The sequence below is a fragment of the Berghia stephanieae genome, chromosome 4 (genome assembly GCF_034508935.2).
Source record: "Berghia stephanieae isolate SIO BIC M18660-M18661 chromosome 4, UCSD_Bste_1.3, whole genome shotgun sequence".
Lineage (NCBI taxonomy): Eukaryota > Metazoa > Mollusca > Gastropoda > Nudibranchia > Aeolidiidae > Berghia > Berghia stephanieae.
The window spans coordinates 4,494,213-4,510,070 of NC_088363.1; the positions used below are offsets into that span (position 1 = coordinate 4,494,213).

The following is a 15,858-nucleotide window of genomic DNA, read 5'->3' on the forward strand; positions in this document are numbered from 1 at the left end:
TCACCTCGTGCAAATCAACCTTTTTGTCTCAAGCCTCGTTTCTACACATCCGATTATTATGAAATCCACAACACATTTAATTCAAGGAGAAAGCAATTCGCAGGGTTCTTTTGTTGTTTTTTTTTTTTAATGTGATTATGTTTACTTTGTGTTTGTGATGCCTGAATTATCAAATCCAGAACGTTATCAATCTATTGGGATGCTTTGTCGTGGTTTTTCATTCATGGAGGTGGCAGTGAGGTTTAGTTGTTTTCATTCAACAATTTGGAGGCTGAGTCAACGGTACTACCGCAAACTCGGGGACCCAAATAATTTTGGGGGTTTGGGAGGGGAGAGATTTTGTTCCGATAGTTTAGAGCCAGTTACAAAGTTACCATGCGTCGTTACGAGGGAAGTGATGTCATGACTGTTGAAGCGTATTGCAGCATGTGTTATGACAAGAATATGACAACGTACCCATGGAATCCTTTCAAAGTCTTGGAGACATCACGTGACTCCGGTGGAAAGCCTGCATTGATGGTCGATGACAGCATAGACAACATCGTACTTACACATTGTGTCAAAAAAACCTTTACGCCCGTGAGTGCCGTTTTTGTAAAAAATACACCCTATCATTAATTAATAAAAAACTTTTTTGACAACTATTAAACAGGAATATTTTTGTGTGTATTGTGGTTGTTGTTTTTGTTGATCTTGTTGTTGTTGTTGTTTGTGGTGGTGGTGATGGTGGTGGTGTCCTTGGTGTTGTTGTTGTTTGTTGTTATTGTTTGTTGTTTGTAGTTGTAGTTTGTTGTTGTTTGTTAATGTTTGTTGCTTGTTGGTGTTGGTGGTGGTAGTGGGGGTGGTGGTGTTATTGATGTCTTATATTATTCAATCATTTCCTGGAAATGGAATAGCTTTGGCTATCGTAAGGTGCACGTATTTGCAGGTCTGTTAACCAAACGCAATTATGGGCTTGTTTTAACATTGTTGTAATGGACAATTGGCGTTGGTTTGAGAGAAATTCCATTACAACAATTATGATTATGAGCCCATAACAATTTTGGCTATCTGACCTGTAAATAAGTACACGTTGGCTTTGGCTAAAGCATGTACTTCCCATGAGACGGACAGAGAGTTGGCTTTGGCTAAAGCCATGTACTTCCCATACGACGGACAGAGCGTTTGCTTTGCGGAATTTATGACCGAAAGTAGGTAAATCTTCCTACGTGTTCAGTATTGCTGCTGGCTTGGAACCCATAGAAAATCGCTTTGCGCACATCTGTGACGAATCGTTTCAAAACGGTATTGTGAATCTTTTATTTAAATATAATTCTTAGCTTGGCGTTTAAAATTATAGATAAAATGAATATCTTCTATGAGAAACAATGAGTGTCGTTTCTTAAACTTTTTAAAAAGAAGTCCTTTGGAGTCATTAATTTAGCCCCAGGGGGCCGTAGTTTATCCCCAGTTTCTATAGTATGAAATGGGCAATATAGTAATTGCCTACTACCATTTGAATAGGACGCTAATCTATTGCAAAGTACATTCCGCCAGATCTACCAGACCCAGCTACCCAATCACTGCTGGGTGGACAGGGGGTCAGAAAAACAAAATCTCGACTGTACACAGGATAAGATACCAGTCCCTTTGAGTGTGGAACGAATACTCTACCAACTGGGCTATGTGACCCCCTGGAACAAAACAGTAAGCTTGTACATTCTGAGGTTCGAAATCTCAACAGAAAAACTTGATGGTCTCTTATATTTCATTAGAGCAACCCCCCGTCGTCCATTGTCCTCAACCTGCCCGGCCACTTAGATCACGTGATTGAACCCCCCCCCCCCCCCCCCTTCCCGACACAAACACACACACACACACACACACACACACACACATTTCTTTCATTGTTATCATTCATTCATTCACGGTGTTTTAAGCGTAATATCGTCCTAAAGTGCGGGGTTAATGACAGTTTCTATAGGAGAATTAACGGCATATCCGTCGACAAATGTTTGTTTTGTCGCTTCGTGGTTCGCATTTCCTCAAACATAGACCGATCAGGGGGAAAGAACTGCCGTGTTCTGGAAAAAAAACACATATTTATAAATTTGGCCAGAAAACTCGTCCTTCAAATATCGATCGATTTAAATGACCCCTCGTCTTAGCAAAAAAACTTTCAAACCTGGGAAGCGAAGTCCCAGGTTTGAAAGTTTTTTTTGCTAAGACGAGGGGTCATTTAAATCGATCGATATTTGAAGGACGAGTTTTCTGGCCAAATTTATAATTATGTGTTTTTTAAGAGTACGGCATAATGTCTTTGGAAATTAATTCCTTATTGAAATATTACAACAGACGATTAGGCCACCGACTACTACTCCACTGTGCGTCTACTGAAAAGAAACGAACCTATCACTATTACTAGCTATCAATAAACGGATTAGCATTCAGAGAAGAGGGGGAAAAATTTGGGTCTTTAATTAGTTCATTAGAGACGCGTGTCCAGTTAGAAAGCATTAACTTATTTATTGTTTTGATCGAGTTGTCTTAGAACATAATGGCAAGGGAGCTAACTCTCATTGCACTATATGGCAAATAATATGTTTTTGTAGTATTAGTAGATAGTTGAAAAATGAATCGCAAGAACCACTAATTGGTAATTCAAAAAGGAGAAATTGTTTGAAACCTAGATAGATACGAAAAAATACGGAGCAAAGTGAATAGATTTTTATACTTTTGGTAAAACAATAAATTCGAGGCTTGTTGAAAGATAAGTTTTCATAATAAATATTTTCTCATCTGGATAATCATTTTTAAAAATTCAGCACTCACTATGAAAGCACCAGTTTCTTCTCTCTCTCTCTCTCTCTCTCTCTCTCTCTCTCTCTCTCTCTCTCTCTCTCTCTCTCTCTCTCTCTAGAGAGAGAGAGAGTGTGTGTGTGTTTAACAACGTTTCAAGTAGAGATCACATTAGCCTATAACTTGTTTTCTTTTTGGTTATTCTTGTTTTTTTTTTTGTTTTCTTTTTTTTTTTTTTTTTTTTTTTTTTTTTTTTTTTTTTTTTTGCGAACTTGATAGTAACCGACTCAATAAACTCAGGTCGCATCGCTCTATTACTCATCATCATCATCATCATCATCATCATCATCATCATCATCATCATCATCATCATCATGTAGTTCTATATCTGAAGCAGACGTCAGAGGTCATCTTCCGCCAAGCTGATCTATCTCTTGCCAATTCTATTAAAGCAGCGCCACCTTTCTCAGCTTCATCTGTCCAAGTTCTTATCCCTTTCAAATAAGTTATTCTTTGTCTTCCTCTTATTCTTTTTCCATTCATCTTTCCAGTCAAGGCGAGTACTTCCAAACCATTTTATTACTCATATCTAAGTGAAATAGTTTCGACCTCTGTGTGGGGCCTTCTAACCTCCAATGGCGGACAGGAGGTCACTCGCTGTGTCTTCTATTCCCCACATCTGTTGTTTTTCCTTTCCAAGTTGCTCTCTGTTTTTGTTCTGGATTTAGATTACTTGGGTTATTTTCTGTTCCCGTCCTAGCGGGTATCCTTAGCTGGAAGGGAGACAGTCAATTGTATATAGTAGGTACCTTTTTTGAGAGTTGATAGTTTCTCCCCTTGTAAATCACCTCTCTGTTACTATTGTGTTCTATTATCATTAGGCCCATAGTGGTGTAGACCACATCTTTCTGATCATTTACCACTTTAAATTTTTTTTTCTATGTCTACTAGAACTCAAGTTATGATATATATTTTTTTCTGAATAAAATCTGTTGCTATGGGAAACACTTTATCTTCGATTTTGGCTCATATCTCGAATCGAAGCTTGCCGCATCTTCCCGAGTTTTCTCAGTCTCATATTTGTGGTTTTGATGCTGTCTTTATTACGACTGGGAGTTTGTCCAATTTCTCTGAGGCTCTTTGAAAATCGCGCTGTCGTCTATATTGTGTTAATGTTGTGTCTATGCTGTGCGGCTATGTGGTCTTGTGGTTTGATCCTTGCTTTCAGATCCGAAAGTCCTGGGATCGAGCCTCGCTCAGCGCATAGTTGAGTCCTTGGAAAAAGCTCTTTACTCATATTCTCTCACCGTACTCAGGTGTAAAATGAATACCTGGCCGTTAACAACGTTCTCTATGTCAGAAAAAAACCCTGCAATATCGCTTAACAGTCGTCATGTTTCGTTCTACATGTTACGTGTTGCTGTTGGTCAGGGATCCCTTGTAAAGCGCGTTGAGCACGTTTAGTAGATATTGCGCTATAGAAAAGCTCAATTTAAAAAAAAAGTTTGACCTGTTGATCTAAATCGATTTATTTTCTTGATAAATTCCTTCCCAGATGGCGGCTACCCACCCCCCGTCCATCCCCGTCCGTCAGACGGTCAAGTCCATGTACAAGCCCATCAGCAAACTGAATGGCGACCAGCTACCCATGTTGAGACGAGTCAAAAGACCAGAACTGTCCGGTAGAATTACGTTATACAACCATTACACGGAACGGGTTCTAGACACGGCGGTAAGGTTGGCAAGTTGATGAGTTGATGGTGCAAGTATATCTGACATGACGGATTTTGCAACAAAAAAAAATTCCAAATTTTGCAAGTTAAAAATAGTAAAATTTGCAACAACAAAAAATTGCAAAAATTTGCGCTTAATTTTCCTAAAAACCCATACTTATTTCTTGAAAGAGAAAGGTATTTGTTTGTTTTTAAGGGTTTCATGGCGCCTGCAACAAACGTAAGGTCATATCAGCGCCAGTAAAAAAAAAAAAAAAAGAAGAAAATGGAATAGTAAAAAAGAACGCGAAAAAAGAAACTACTCTTGATTAATTATCTTTCACGTCCTACTCGAGCTATCAAATTAAAGAAAAAATATTAGCCTTTGTTTTGTTTTTTGTTTGTTTTTTTTTTGCCTTAAAAAAAAAAAGTTTTTTGTTTATGGCTGTTCGTTTTGTTTTTTCCTTTACAAAATTTCGGAAATTTGCAAAAATTTGCAAAAAAAAATTGCAGATTTTGCGGCCGCTATATAAATCGGTGATATTTTGCAATTTTTTTGCGGCGCAAGCGATACAAAAAAACTGCCATGGCAGGTATAGATATGATTGACAGCAATTATTATATACTCGTTTTTGTCAGTGATAATAATGATCAATTCTTAATTTTTAAGGAGTTGGAGGTTAATATTATTCCGTCCAGCCCACGTTTATTATTTGCTGACGAGCAGTTTTAGTGGCAAACCAAAGAATATAAAACTATTTTTTTACAGATTGGAAATCTTTTTTTTTTTTTTTAAATTACGAGTAAATCTATGATGACCCGTTGACTCAAATGATTATTTATAAAATCTGTTAGGGCCTAGGGCATAATGATCGGTCCTTTGGTTATTTTAAAAATCTGCCCGGGCGTTTTGATCGATTATTTACTGGTTACGTTCAAAACACCCTGGCAGATCGTATAAATAATCAAAAGACCGAAGAAGAAGAAGAAGAAGAAGAAGAAGAAGAAGAAGAAGAAGAAGAAGAAGAAGAAGAAGAAGAAGAAGAAGAAGAAGAAGAAGAAGAAGAAGAAGAAGAAGAAGAAGAAGAAGAAGAAGAAGAAGAAGAAGAAGAAGAAGAAGGAGAAGAAGAAGAAAAGAAGAAGAAGAAGAAGAAGAAGAAGAAGAAGAAGAAGAAGAAGAAGAAGAAGAAGAAGAAGAAGAAGAAGAAGAAGAAGAGGAGGAGGAGGAGGAGGAGGAGGAGGAGGAGGAGGAGGAGGAGGAGGAGGAGGAGGAGGAAGAAGAGGAGCACGAGGGGAAGGAGATGGAGGAGGGGGAGGGGCGGGAGGAGGAGGAGGAGGAGGAGGAGGAGGAGGAGGAGGAGGAGGAGGAGGAGGAGGAGAAGAAGAAGAAGAAGAAGAAGAAGACTGGAGGAGGAGGAGGAGGAGGAGAAGAAGAAGAAGAAGAGTAGATGATGATGATGATAGTGGTCGATGAGCAGGAGGAGGAAAAATAAACTAAAGATTCCTTGTGTTGATTTCCAGTTAAACGTGAGCTTCAGACAACACGAACACACAATGGAGACGATACGGAAAGAACAAGCCCATATTTACAAATCTCTGTGTAGGATCCAGAAGTTGAAGAGAAGGGTACAAAGAGATGAGCATGAACACAGGAGACAGGTTTGATATATCCATTTATATATTTTTAATCTATATTGTTCTACCCCCCCCCCCTCCCCCTCCCCAACCAACCCACTCCCATATATAGTAACGCGTAACAATATCAAGTTTACAACAGTCATTTGTTAGGACAGATCATCAAACGATACATTTCACTAAAATCAGATTCTTTAAATAAATTTCATTTAAACGTTTTTTCTATGTGGTCTTGTGGTATGACACTCGCTTTCGGATCGGAAGGCCCTGGGTTCGAGCCTCGCGCTTGGCGCATAGTTGAGTCCTTGGAAAAGGCTCTTTACTCACATTCTCTCACCGTACTCAGGTGTAAAATGAGTACCTGGTCGTAAACAGCGTTGTCTTTGTCCGAAAAATTGTAATATCGCCTAACATGCGTCATGTTAAATGTTGCTGTTGACCAGGGACCCCTTGTAAAGCGCTTTGAGCACATTTAGTGGATATTGCGCTATATAAAGCTCTATTTTTTTTATTTTAAAAAAAATATATATCTTTCATTCAATGCTGACAAAATCGGAATCGATGGAGGGGAAGAACAAAAGATTTCTTACACTCTTGTGTTTTAGAATTCGAACTTTGTTCCCAGCGCACATTGTGCACTTGCACGTCCAAGATATGAATCGTGTTTCTTTTCGCAACTACAATAGAGCTCACTTATAACTAACGAGTTTAAAACGAATTGATAGGTTAAACGAGTCCATGTCTGTATTTCCCCTGTCCCTCCCGTTCCTAGTATTTGAATTAAATATGAATGCCTGTTACAATAAAACAAAACAAAACAACTATACTGATAAAGTAAAAAGATTTTTTTATGCCTCTTGCTGTTATTATTATTATTATTATTATTATTATTATTATTATTATTATTATTATTATTATTATTATTATTATTATTATTATTATTATTATTATTATTATTATTATTTAATATTATCATCATCACCATCATCATCATCATCATCATCATCATCATCATCATTATTATTATTATTATTATTATTATTATTATTATTATTATTATTATTATTATTATTATTATTATTATTGTCGTCGTCCTCGTCGTCGTTATCAACATCAGCATCATCATCATCATTATTTTCAGGAAATTCGAAACATGTTCAACCGAACGAGGAAACGCCAACTCATGAGACGAGTGGTGACCAAGTTCCGTGAGAACGTCATCAAAAAGCGTGCAGAGCGAATGATACAACAAGCCACGGAAACGAATGAAGACTTCAAGGTGACTGCATTGACAAAAAAACTTACTCTTTACTCGCACTGTGGCAAAGTCAGTGGGATTTTTAGGGGTTTGGTTTATTTTATTTTATTTATTTATTTTTTTTTTTGTTTTTTTGCTTTATTTTTTGTTTGTTTATTTTGTTTGTTCTTTTGGTGTGTTTTTGTTTTGTTTTGGGGTTTTTTGTGTGTTTTTGTTTTGTTTGGTTTTTTTTTCGTTTTTTTTTTCTTTTTTTTTTTTTGTTTTGTTTTGTTTATTTGTTTCTTTTTTTGTGTTAGGGGTGGGGGGGGGGGGGGGGGGGGGGGGGGAGGAGGTATTTTTGGGTTTGTTTTTTCAAACCAGAGTAAATACTCAAAAGCTCTTTGTGAATGATGTCAGATATAGCAAAGGGGATGATAAGCTGAAAAGATGAATGAATGATTGAATAAAGCTGAATACATAAATAGATAAATTATGAATTAATTAATAAAACTCCTTTCTCTAATTATAAACAAGACTAAAATTAGTCTGCCTCGCCTTTTTCGAGAACGACGGACCAACTGAAAGCCGGTTTTTCGAGATATTTTGCTTTCGTATCACGACCCTGTTGTGTATTAGCCAGCGCTATCTATTTAAATCATTTGTTTTATTTTATATATTTTTCCTTTTTGTCACTTTCAACGTTATGGAGCTAAGCGCTCATATTTTCAGGTCTGATAACCCAATAAGATTAGGGGCTCGTTTTAATAGTGTTGTAATGATGAGCCCATAACGAGTTAGGTTATCATACGTAAATAAGGATACGTAAATGAGAGAGAGAGGGGGGGAGAGAGAGAGAGAGGGGGGGGGAGAGAGAGAGAGAGAGAGAGAGAGAGAGAGAGAGAGAGAGAGAGAGGGGGAGAAAGAGGAGAGAGTGAGAGAGAGAGAGGGAGAAAGAGAAGAGAGAGAGAGAGAGAGAGGGAGAGGGGGTGCATTTTTGTCTAAGTGAATTCCTTTTACCATCACATGTAAGCTTGTTAGTTGGCTAAGACAAGTTTACAATTGTTCAGCAAGCCAGAACTGGCGATTACTAACACTATTAAATGATTAATAATCAATGACAGCGTCTTCCTTCCCGATTATTGAAAATATGCTTGGTATCATGAAAGACTAAAGATTTTAAAACTTTATTTCTTCATCAGGCTCCTACCCTTTCAGCCCAGCAATTGTTGAAGTATGCTGGTTGGAAACCAAGAACAAGATTAAAACAAAAATCCCTGCTACACATTGCTAACAACTTGAACGAAAGACACAGACTCCCAGAAAACAGAGAAAAATCTATTTTAATCAGTCAAAAACCTCCATACGCCGAACTAAAACTTCCAAAAATAAAGACTAACCTCATAGAAGAAACAACAAGAAATAAAAACAAATCAGATATACAAACATTAGCAATGAAGACAATACAAGAATACCCAGACAACTGGATACATGTTTACACAGATGGATCTGCCCACAAAGGAACTAAAAATGCTGGGTATGGGTTTGTAGTAGAATACCCAGATAAAACCTGTGATAAAATCCACAATTCTTGCGGAAGCTCCTGCTCAAACTACGAGGCAGAGGCAGTTGCAATAGAAGCCTCACTGCGACACCTCTCTTCTGTTTTCCAGCTAAACCCTTCAAAACTTCAAAACACTGTCATCTTCACAGACTCCAAATCCGTTCTCCAAGCTCTCGATTTAGATAAACTCTCCTCAACGTTCAATAGTTTAAGATCTCAACTAGATGAATTCCTTACAACACACAGAGTAGACTTATCTCTCCAGTGGATACCGGGACATTCAAATATACCAGGAAATGACAATGCAGACAGACTAGCCAGACTCGGATCAACACTTTTACAACCATCATTTCCAGTATCCTTAGACACAGCGAAACAAATAATCAAAACAAATAAGAGAGAAGAATGGATGAACAGTTGGGCAATGAGCACCACGGGTAGATGTATGTTTTCCCATATGACCACTCCTGTAAAGACTGATTGCCTAAATAAGCTCAGAAGACACCAGCAAAGCATCATCTTTCAACTAAGAACACAACACATACCGCTCAACAACCATTTAAGCAAAATTACAAAAGACACATCCCCCTCCTGCCCCCTATGTCAACACCCCAATGAAACAGTAACACACCACTTGCTTGAATGTCAACCTCTTGAAGATCTGAGATGCACATTCCTCCCACCAAATCCAAGCATCAGTAACACACTTTATAGTCACCTGGAACAACTACAAAAGACATCTAACTTCTACGTTATGGCACAAGACCGAAGGGCTAGAGCTCAGGTGGTCGCTGGTTCGGATAAGTAAGTAAGAAGTATGCTGGAGGCCTCAGACGACACACCCAGCCCAATGTCGCCACTGACCTTCAAGAAGTTAATGTCAGTACAGGCCAAGAATCAGCTGTCACGGTGAATGACAATGATACTCACACGCAGCATTCTGTCGGTGGAAATCATGACGAAGTCAAAGACCGTGACATCAATCAAAAGAGCGACTCTGAAGGCCAAGGAAATTCTTTCAATAAATCGAAGAAAAGCAACAAAGTTCCGAGTACAAAACTGTCCCGCAAAAATTCTAACACCAGCGGCCATCTTGAAGCGATACCGGAAGTAAATGTAACCAAAGCAGTTGGCAAGAGGAAGAACTCCTCATCAGCAACTCGTAAAAAGACAAAATCCACGCTCGCTTCGAAGAGCTTACCCTCGATGCACCACGACGTTTATCAGAATTCATCAGAAGAAACCAACCCAGGTTCGCATTCAACTCAATTTCCACAACAACGCTCAGATCAAGATTTAATCATCGACCAAGTTGTTCGCGAAAATACGTTTGAGGAAGAGGATTCATTTGATTTCCCAGGACGAATTAACCATCGCAGTTTGACAATGGATGTTTCCACGAGTAGCTCAGACGAAGACGATCGTGGAAGCGGAAAGCGAAATCGCGTACGTTCTGAGGCGCCATCTGGATTGGATTCTAGGAATGCAAAGGGAAGAAGACGAAGGAAGAACATGGTAAAAGTGATAGAGAATGAACGTGCGGAGAGGGCGAAAGCCCGAACTAGGATATTGGATGAAGAACCAGTCACTCGTTATTCAAGGTGAGTCGATTTTTGTTTCCGTTTTATTCCATATTAGATCAAAATGTATATGCACAGAGGCATGAAACTGACACAGTTACCGATCTGCTCATGTGCTGAGGAGGAGAAAGATGCAGAACATACACTGCAGCGATGCAGAACATACACAACCTATAGAGAAAAGACGTGGCCCTCTGAAACCACTCTCCATAAAAAACGTTTCGGCTCGCTAGAAGAACTCAAAAAGACGAGAACCTTCATCTTCGAACCAGGACTTCAAATATAAAAACATACGAGAAGCATGGGAATGTTTGAGACTGAATCGGTTTGTTTTTTAGAGAAAAATAAAACAACAACAAAAACAAAACAAAACAAAAACAAAAAAAACAAAAAAAAAAAAAAAACAAAAACTCGTAAGCTCCTATGCCCACTTATTTGTGCGGCATGAGCTGAACCTATTACGGGGAAGGTGCGATTCATTATTGTTAAAGCAATATCCAAAACATTTGCTAAAATCGCTTTATAATCAGGGGTTCCACTTCAACAACAATCCTTAATATGTAGGACGACAAGATATGAGGCCAGTCTCATTGTATTTCAAAAGGGGACAGAAGCGTGTGTATTTTAATGGATACGATTAATTTTATCAACAGATACAAACATCCAACGCACTGATGTTAATCTGTGTCTTGTTATAGTATTATTAGTTTATGTAGAATTTTTAAATTACGCCAATTCCTAACGGCATCAATAGATCCCGTCGCCGAAGCATTCCATGAAGGAATAGATAATCCATCAAACAGTATGTCCGATGTCAACAGGAATCACCCATGTTGTCCAAGTCAGCAAATTGGGGGTTAATAATCTTGCCCACCTGAAGCGGAGCTCGAACCTGGGACCTTCCGGATCACAGTGCAATGTCTTAACCACTCGGCCACTTCGCCCCCCCCCCCCCCCCCCCCCCCCCCTCCCCCACGGATTATATTAAATACATTTTTAAAAAATAGATATATTATATCACCCTTCCATATGCACGAGGTCATTCACAGCTTTTGAACTATCTAACATCACGATTGGTCATTTTGTTCAGCTTGACACATAGGTAGGTATGTTTTCCACTTTCATAAACAAAGCAGCATGTTTACATTTGGTAAGAAATATCCAATCGTTGGGCAGCAACAAATCATGTGATTGCTGACTCGGTTGTGCAAAAACCTGAATAAATATAGATCGCTCCCATACTTCCTATATTCCTCCAGAAGCCTAAAGGGATTATATTATTCACATTCCATATAAAACAAGTTGTGGCATTCCCTCCGTACCGAGCCGCATTCTCACAATATCCGTTTCTGCTTACAGACAGGTACTCGTTCACACTTGAATCGACACAGTGCCTCCACAGAATACAAAACTAGCTGGAACAGTGAACTCTTATAGTCATCTTTTAAAAAGAAATTAACATCTCATCTTATGAGCAGCTCACTAGATTAAATGAAACATCCTTTTAATAAGATATACATTTGTTACATCAAAATTTTCATGACATAATATTATAATCTCCCTTCATCCTCCATTATTGTTAAATGGCCTGATATGATTTTATTCAATGATTCATGTTAACAGATATTTTTCCTCTCTGTTTGCATATGCACGTTTTGGTGAATGTGTGTGTCTTTGTGAGTGAGTGAGTGTGTGTGTGTGTGTGTGTGTGTGTGTGTGTGTGTGTGTGTGTGTGTGTGTGTGTGTGGTGCGTGCTTGTATAATTGGGTGTGTGTACAAAAATGTTTTTAATGATGTTTTATAATTTTGTGCGCCTAGAGCTGTTTTGTCAACGGGATTGGGCGCTATACAAATAAACTTTATTATTATTATATTATTATTTATTATTATTATTATTATTATTATTATTATTATTTATTATTATTATTATTATTATTATTATTATTATTATTATTATTATTATTATTTTATTATTTATTATTATTATAAAACATAGTGTCTCCATGGAACATATGACTATGACATCCACGAGCGTCCGCCATCTGTTTCTGTCTATGTCTTTCTTCTTGGTAATCTCCCATGTGAGGTTTGCCACTTTTAATTCGTGAGTTTGTGAGCGCTTTCGAGTCTCCTGGGGGGGGGGGGGTCCAATCAAGAGACTGGCGGATGACGGGACCCATCTGAAACTACTCATAATACACGCGACAATTGTTATCCTTGTATCGATGTTATGCATTTAGGTAAAATACTTGCAATATCTCCCAGTCGGATATGACGTAACCAGAATACAAAACTAGCTGGAACGTTGAACTCTTATAGTCTGATTGATATAATTTAGTGAGATCTATTCATTGACCATAGCGAGTGGGCAGGGAGGTCCTTACTATGTCTTCTATTCCCCTGTACCTGTTTTCCAACATGCTTTCTGTCTTTGTCTTGGAATGAGATTTCTCGGTTTTGTCCTGGTCCTGGCCGGGTACCCTGGCTGAGAGGGAAACAGTCAAATGTATAGTTAGTTTTGGGAGATGATATTTTTTTTCGTAAACATTTGAGTGTATTCTTGTTAGTGGGGACCTGTGCTTGTGTCTGGATGAGACATTTAGGTGATCTCAAACTAAGTATTTTGATGGTGTGCTTCTTGGATTCTACATGTTTCCTATTTAAACCAATTCCCCTTTGTCTTCCCTTTCCTTTTTTTTTTGCTTTAATTGTAATTCTGGAACTTTTTACCATCCCATTTTCTTCCTTTTTACTGGCGCTGATATGACCTTAATGTGTTGCAAGCGCCGTAAAACCCTTAAAAACATAAAAACATATTCATTAACCTGGCTATTTAAAAACAATAACAAAGAGCAGAGTGACGTAAATTTTTCGTTCCCTCTATAAACAGAAAACGGCAAGAAAAAATCTCTGCAATGCCCGGATTGCCAAAGAGGATGGAGTTCGTCCCACCCAGTGGGAAATTACGTCACGAGCAGGACAAGCTGATCAGAAAGGAGCAAGGCAAAGAGATACAGAGTCAGATCAACATTGAACGATTCTTCAAGGATGTCTTCAAAAGCAAGGGTAAGTCTGTATCTCTCTAACTCTAAGCTTTGAGTACAGTGGGAAACAAATAATATGGAGAACAATAGGGAATGAGATTAGCGGAAGAGTAGCGTCCCTTGATTGGACGTCACCTTACAGAGAGAACGTCAATTTGGTTTTGAAGTGTCTCAAGCCGCTTTCACCGGAAGCGAGGACGAGAGACGCATGCGCACAACCAACATGAGGTTCTCTCTCTAATAACTTTTCCGCCGGTGACGTCACAGACTATGGGTGACGTCCAATCAATGGACGCTACTCTTCCGCTAATCTCATTCCCTCTCCAAGGCAAAATTATTATTATTATTATTATTATCATCATCATTAGTGCAGCTGGGCCCGTCCAAAATTCTTCAAGGATGTGCTCCATCGTCTGCTCTGGGCATCCTCGTGTACACAAGCTGGTCTCAGCCAGACCCACTTTTTCATGCTTCCGGCTGTTCTCCGAGTATTACCCATTCATTCCTGGGGAGCTCAGTTCCGTAGAGCAGCTCTTCTCTCGGATCTTCAACGGCTTCATTTGCATGGCTGTCCCACTCCCTCCATGTGGAAAGTTGGTAGACAGATGCATGATCAGGGTTGATGCTTTCTTCTGTCATGAAGCTCTCTTTTTTTTTTTTTTTTTACTTCAGTCTCAGTCTACTTGTCGTTGGGTTGCGGTCATGGAGGGGGTGCCTTGGGTCCATTTCCTGTTTATATTTCTGGGCTTTGGAAGCAGTGGCTCTTCAAATGTGGGGAGGTGAAAAGCCAGCCAGCCGATGGAGGACTAGAACTGAAGTTGATTTCAAGTTTTTGAAATGATCCGGCAGGTGTTATGTAGCTCAGGGTCAATCTTTTTGGCATGGCAGGATCTTGCCCAGACTGATGAGGCGTATTTAGCTGATGAATAGCAGAGGGTTGTCCTGACTGTTTTTGGATCTGCTCCCCATGTAGTGTTTGCCAGTTTTCTTAAGAGGTTGTTTCTTGTGGTCACCCTAGATTGTAGTTTATGTTAACTTCGTGTGCTGAGAGAAGGACAGTGTGCGGTCTAAAGCCCCCCATAGACGCTGACATCCGCTGATAGCGGTACGGATGACCTAGTCGCTGTGACCCGATCCCTGCGTTTATCGCAGATGATTTTTGCCCACACATGGGGAGATATTTTTTTGAGGCGATCGGCGATCGGGGGCGTGGCAGTATAAAAAAGTGGACAATTTTTTCGGATTTTCGCTGTTTTCACGTCGGATTCGTGATCAGCGTCAAATTTACAATAGGTTTGATACTAAGAACTGTGTGTTTACTCCAAAAATTGGTGAAATTAGAAATATATTTTAATTAATAGGTAGGCTACGATCCCAGTTACTGTCTGTTATTCTATCTTTCGTCTTGCGCACAATAGTGATTACTTCTCACTAAATTATATCAATTAGACTGTTGAAGGAACGAAATTGACATCATTCCACTCTTTGTTATTGTATTAAGGCAGTCATTTTGGTAATTAGTTCTCACTAAATTATATCAATCAGACTTTTAACGTTCAAGGTTACTCGTAGTTTTGTGTGACGGTACGTTATTTCCGACTGGTGGATGTTGTGAGCATTTTACCTAAACTCATAGCATCAATAACCGTCCAAGATATTCGCATCATATGTAGCAATAGCTATCAGAGAAGAGAGAGAGAGAGAGAGAGAGAGAGAGAGAGAGAGAAGAGAGAGAAGAAGAGAAAGAGAAAGAGAGAAAAATTTACTTGCGCTATATATACCGCTATATTCAATAAAGGTGCTCAAATCACTTTATAAGGGTCTTTGGCCAACATAAAAACATGTTAGACGAGACATGACTGCTAAGCGATATTGCAATTGTTTCCCGACAGAGACGACGCTGTAAACAGCGAAGTACTCATTTTAACAGTGAACAAGGTGAGAGAATGCGAGTAAAGAGTCTTTTCCAAGGACTCAATTATGCGCCACTCAGAGCGGGACTCGAATCCAGTACCGTCCGATCCAAATGCGAGTGTCATTTCACAAGACCACAATGCATAGACGCACAAAAAAGTGATGAGAGAATAGATTCATATGTATTGAAGGAGGAGAGAGCGGATGGAGTGAGTTAAGTTCTTGGATATTTATAGAAGGAACCAAATTGACGTCACTCATCTCATTGTTATTGTTTTTAGACACCCATTTTTATGATTAGTTCTCATTAAAATATATCAGACTATAACGTTCAAGGTTCCATGTAGATCTTTGGGCTGGAATGATATTTCTGGCTGGCGGACTTTGTGAGTATTTT

The 15,858-nt window shown here is 38.9% G+C and overlaps 1 protein-coding gene across 1 annotated transcript in view; it reads left to right on the plus strand.

Annotated features, from left to right (window-relative positions):
- The first annotated feature begins 360 nt into the window (after window positions 1-360).
- LOC144971671 (uncharacterized) overlaps window positions 361-15,858 on the plus strand; it is an 18,726-nt gene continuing 3,228 nt past the window's right edge. Inside the window, exons 1-7 of the mRNA XM_078912744.1 lie at window positions 361-579; window positions 4,334-4,510; window positions 6,012-6,149; window positions 7,267-7,404; window positions 8,562-8,590; window positions 9,736-10,524; window positions 13,394-13,569. Coding sequence (XP_078768870.1) covers window positions 376-579; window positions 4,334-4,510; window positions 6,012-6,149; window positions 7,267-7,404; window positions 8,562-8,590; window positions 9,736-10,524; window positions 13,394-13,569 — 1,651 coding nt within the window. The 5' untranslated portion in view covers window positions 361-375. The remainder of the gene's footprint in view (window positions 580-4,333; window positions 4,511-6,011; window positions 6,150-7,266; window positions 7,405-8,561; window positions 8,591-9,735; window positions 10,525-13,393; window positions 13,570-15,858) is intronic.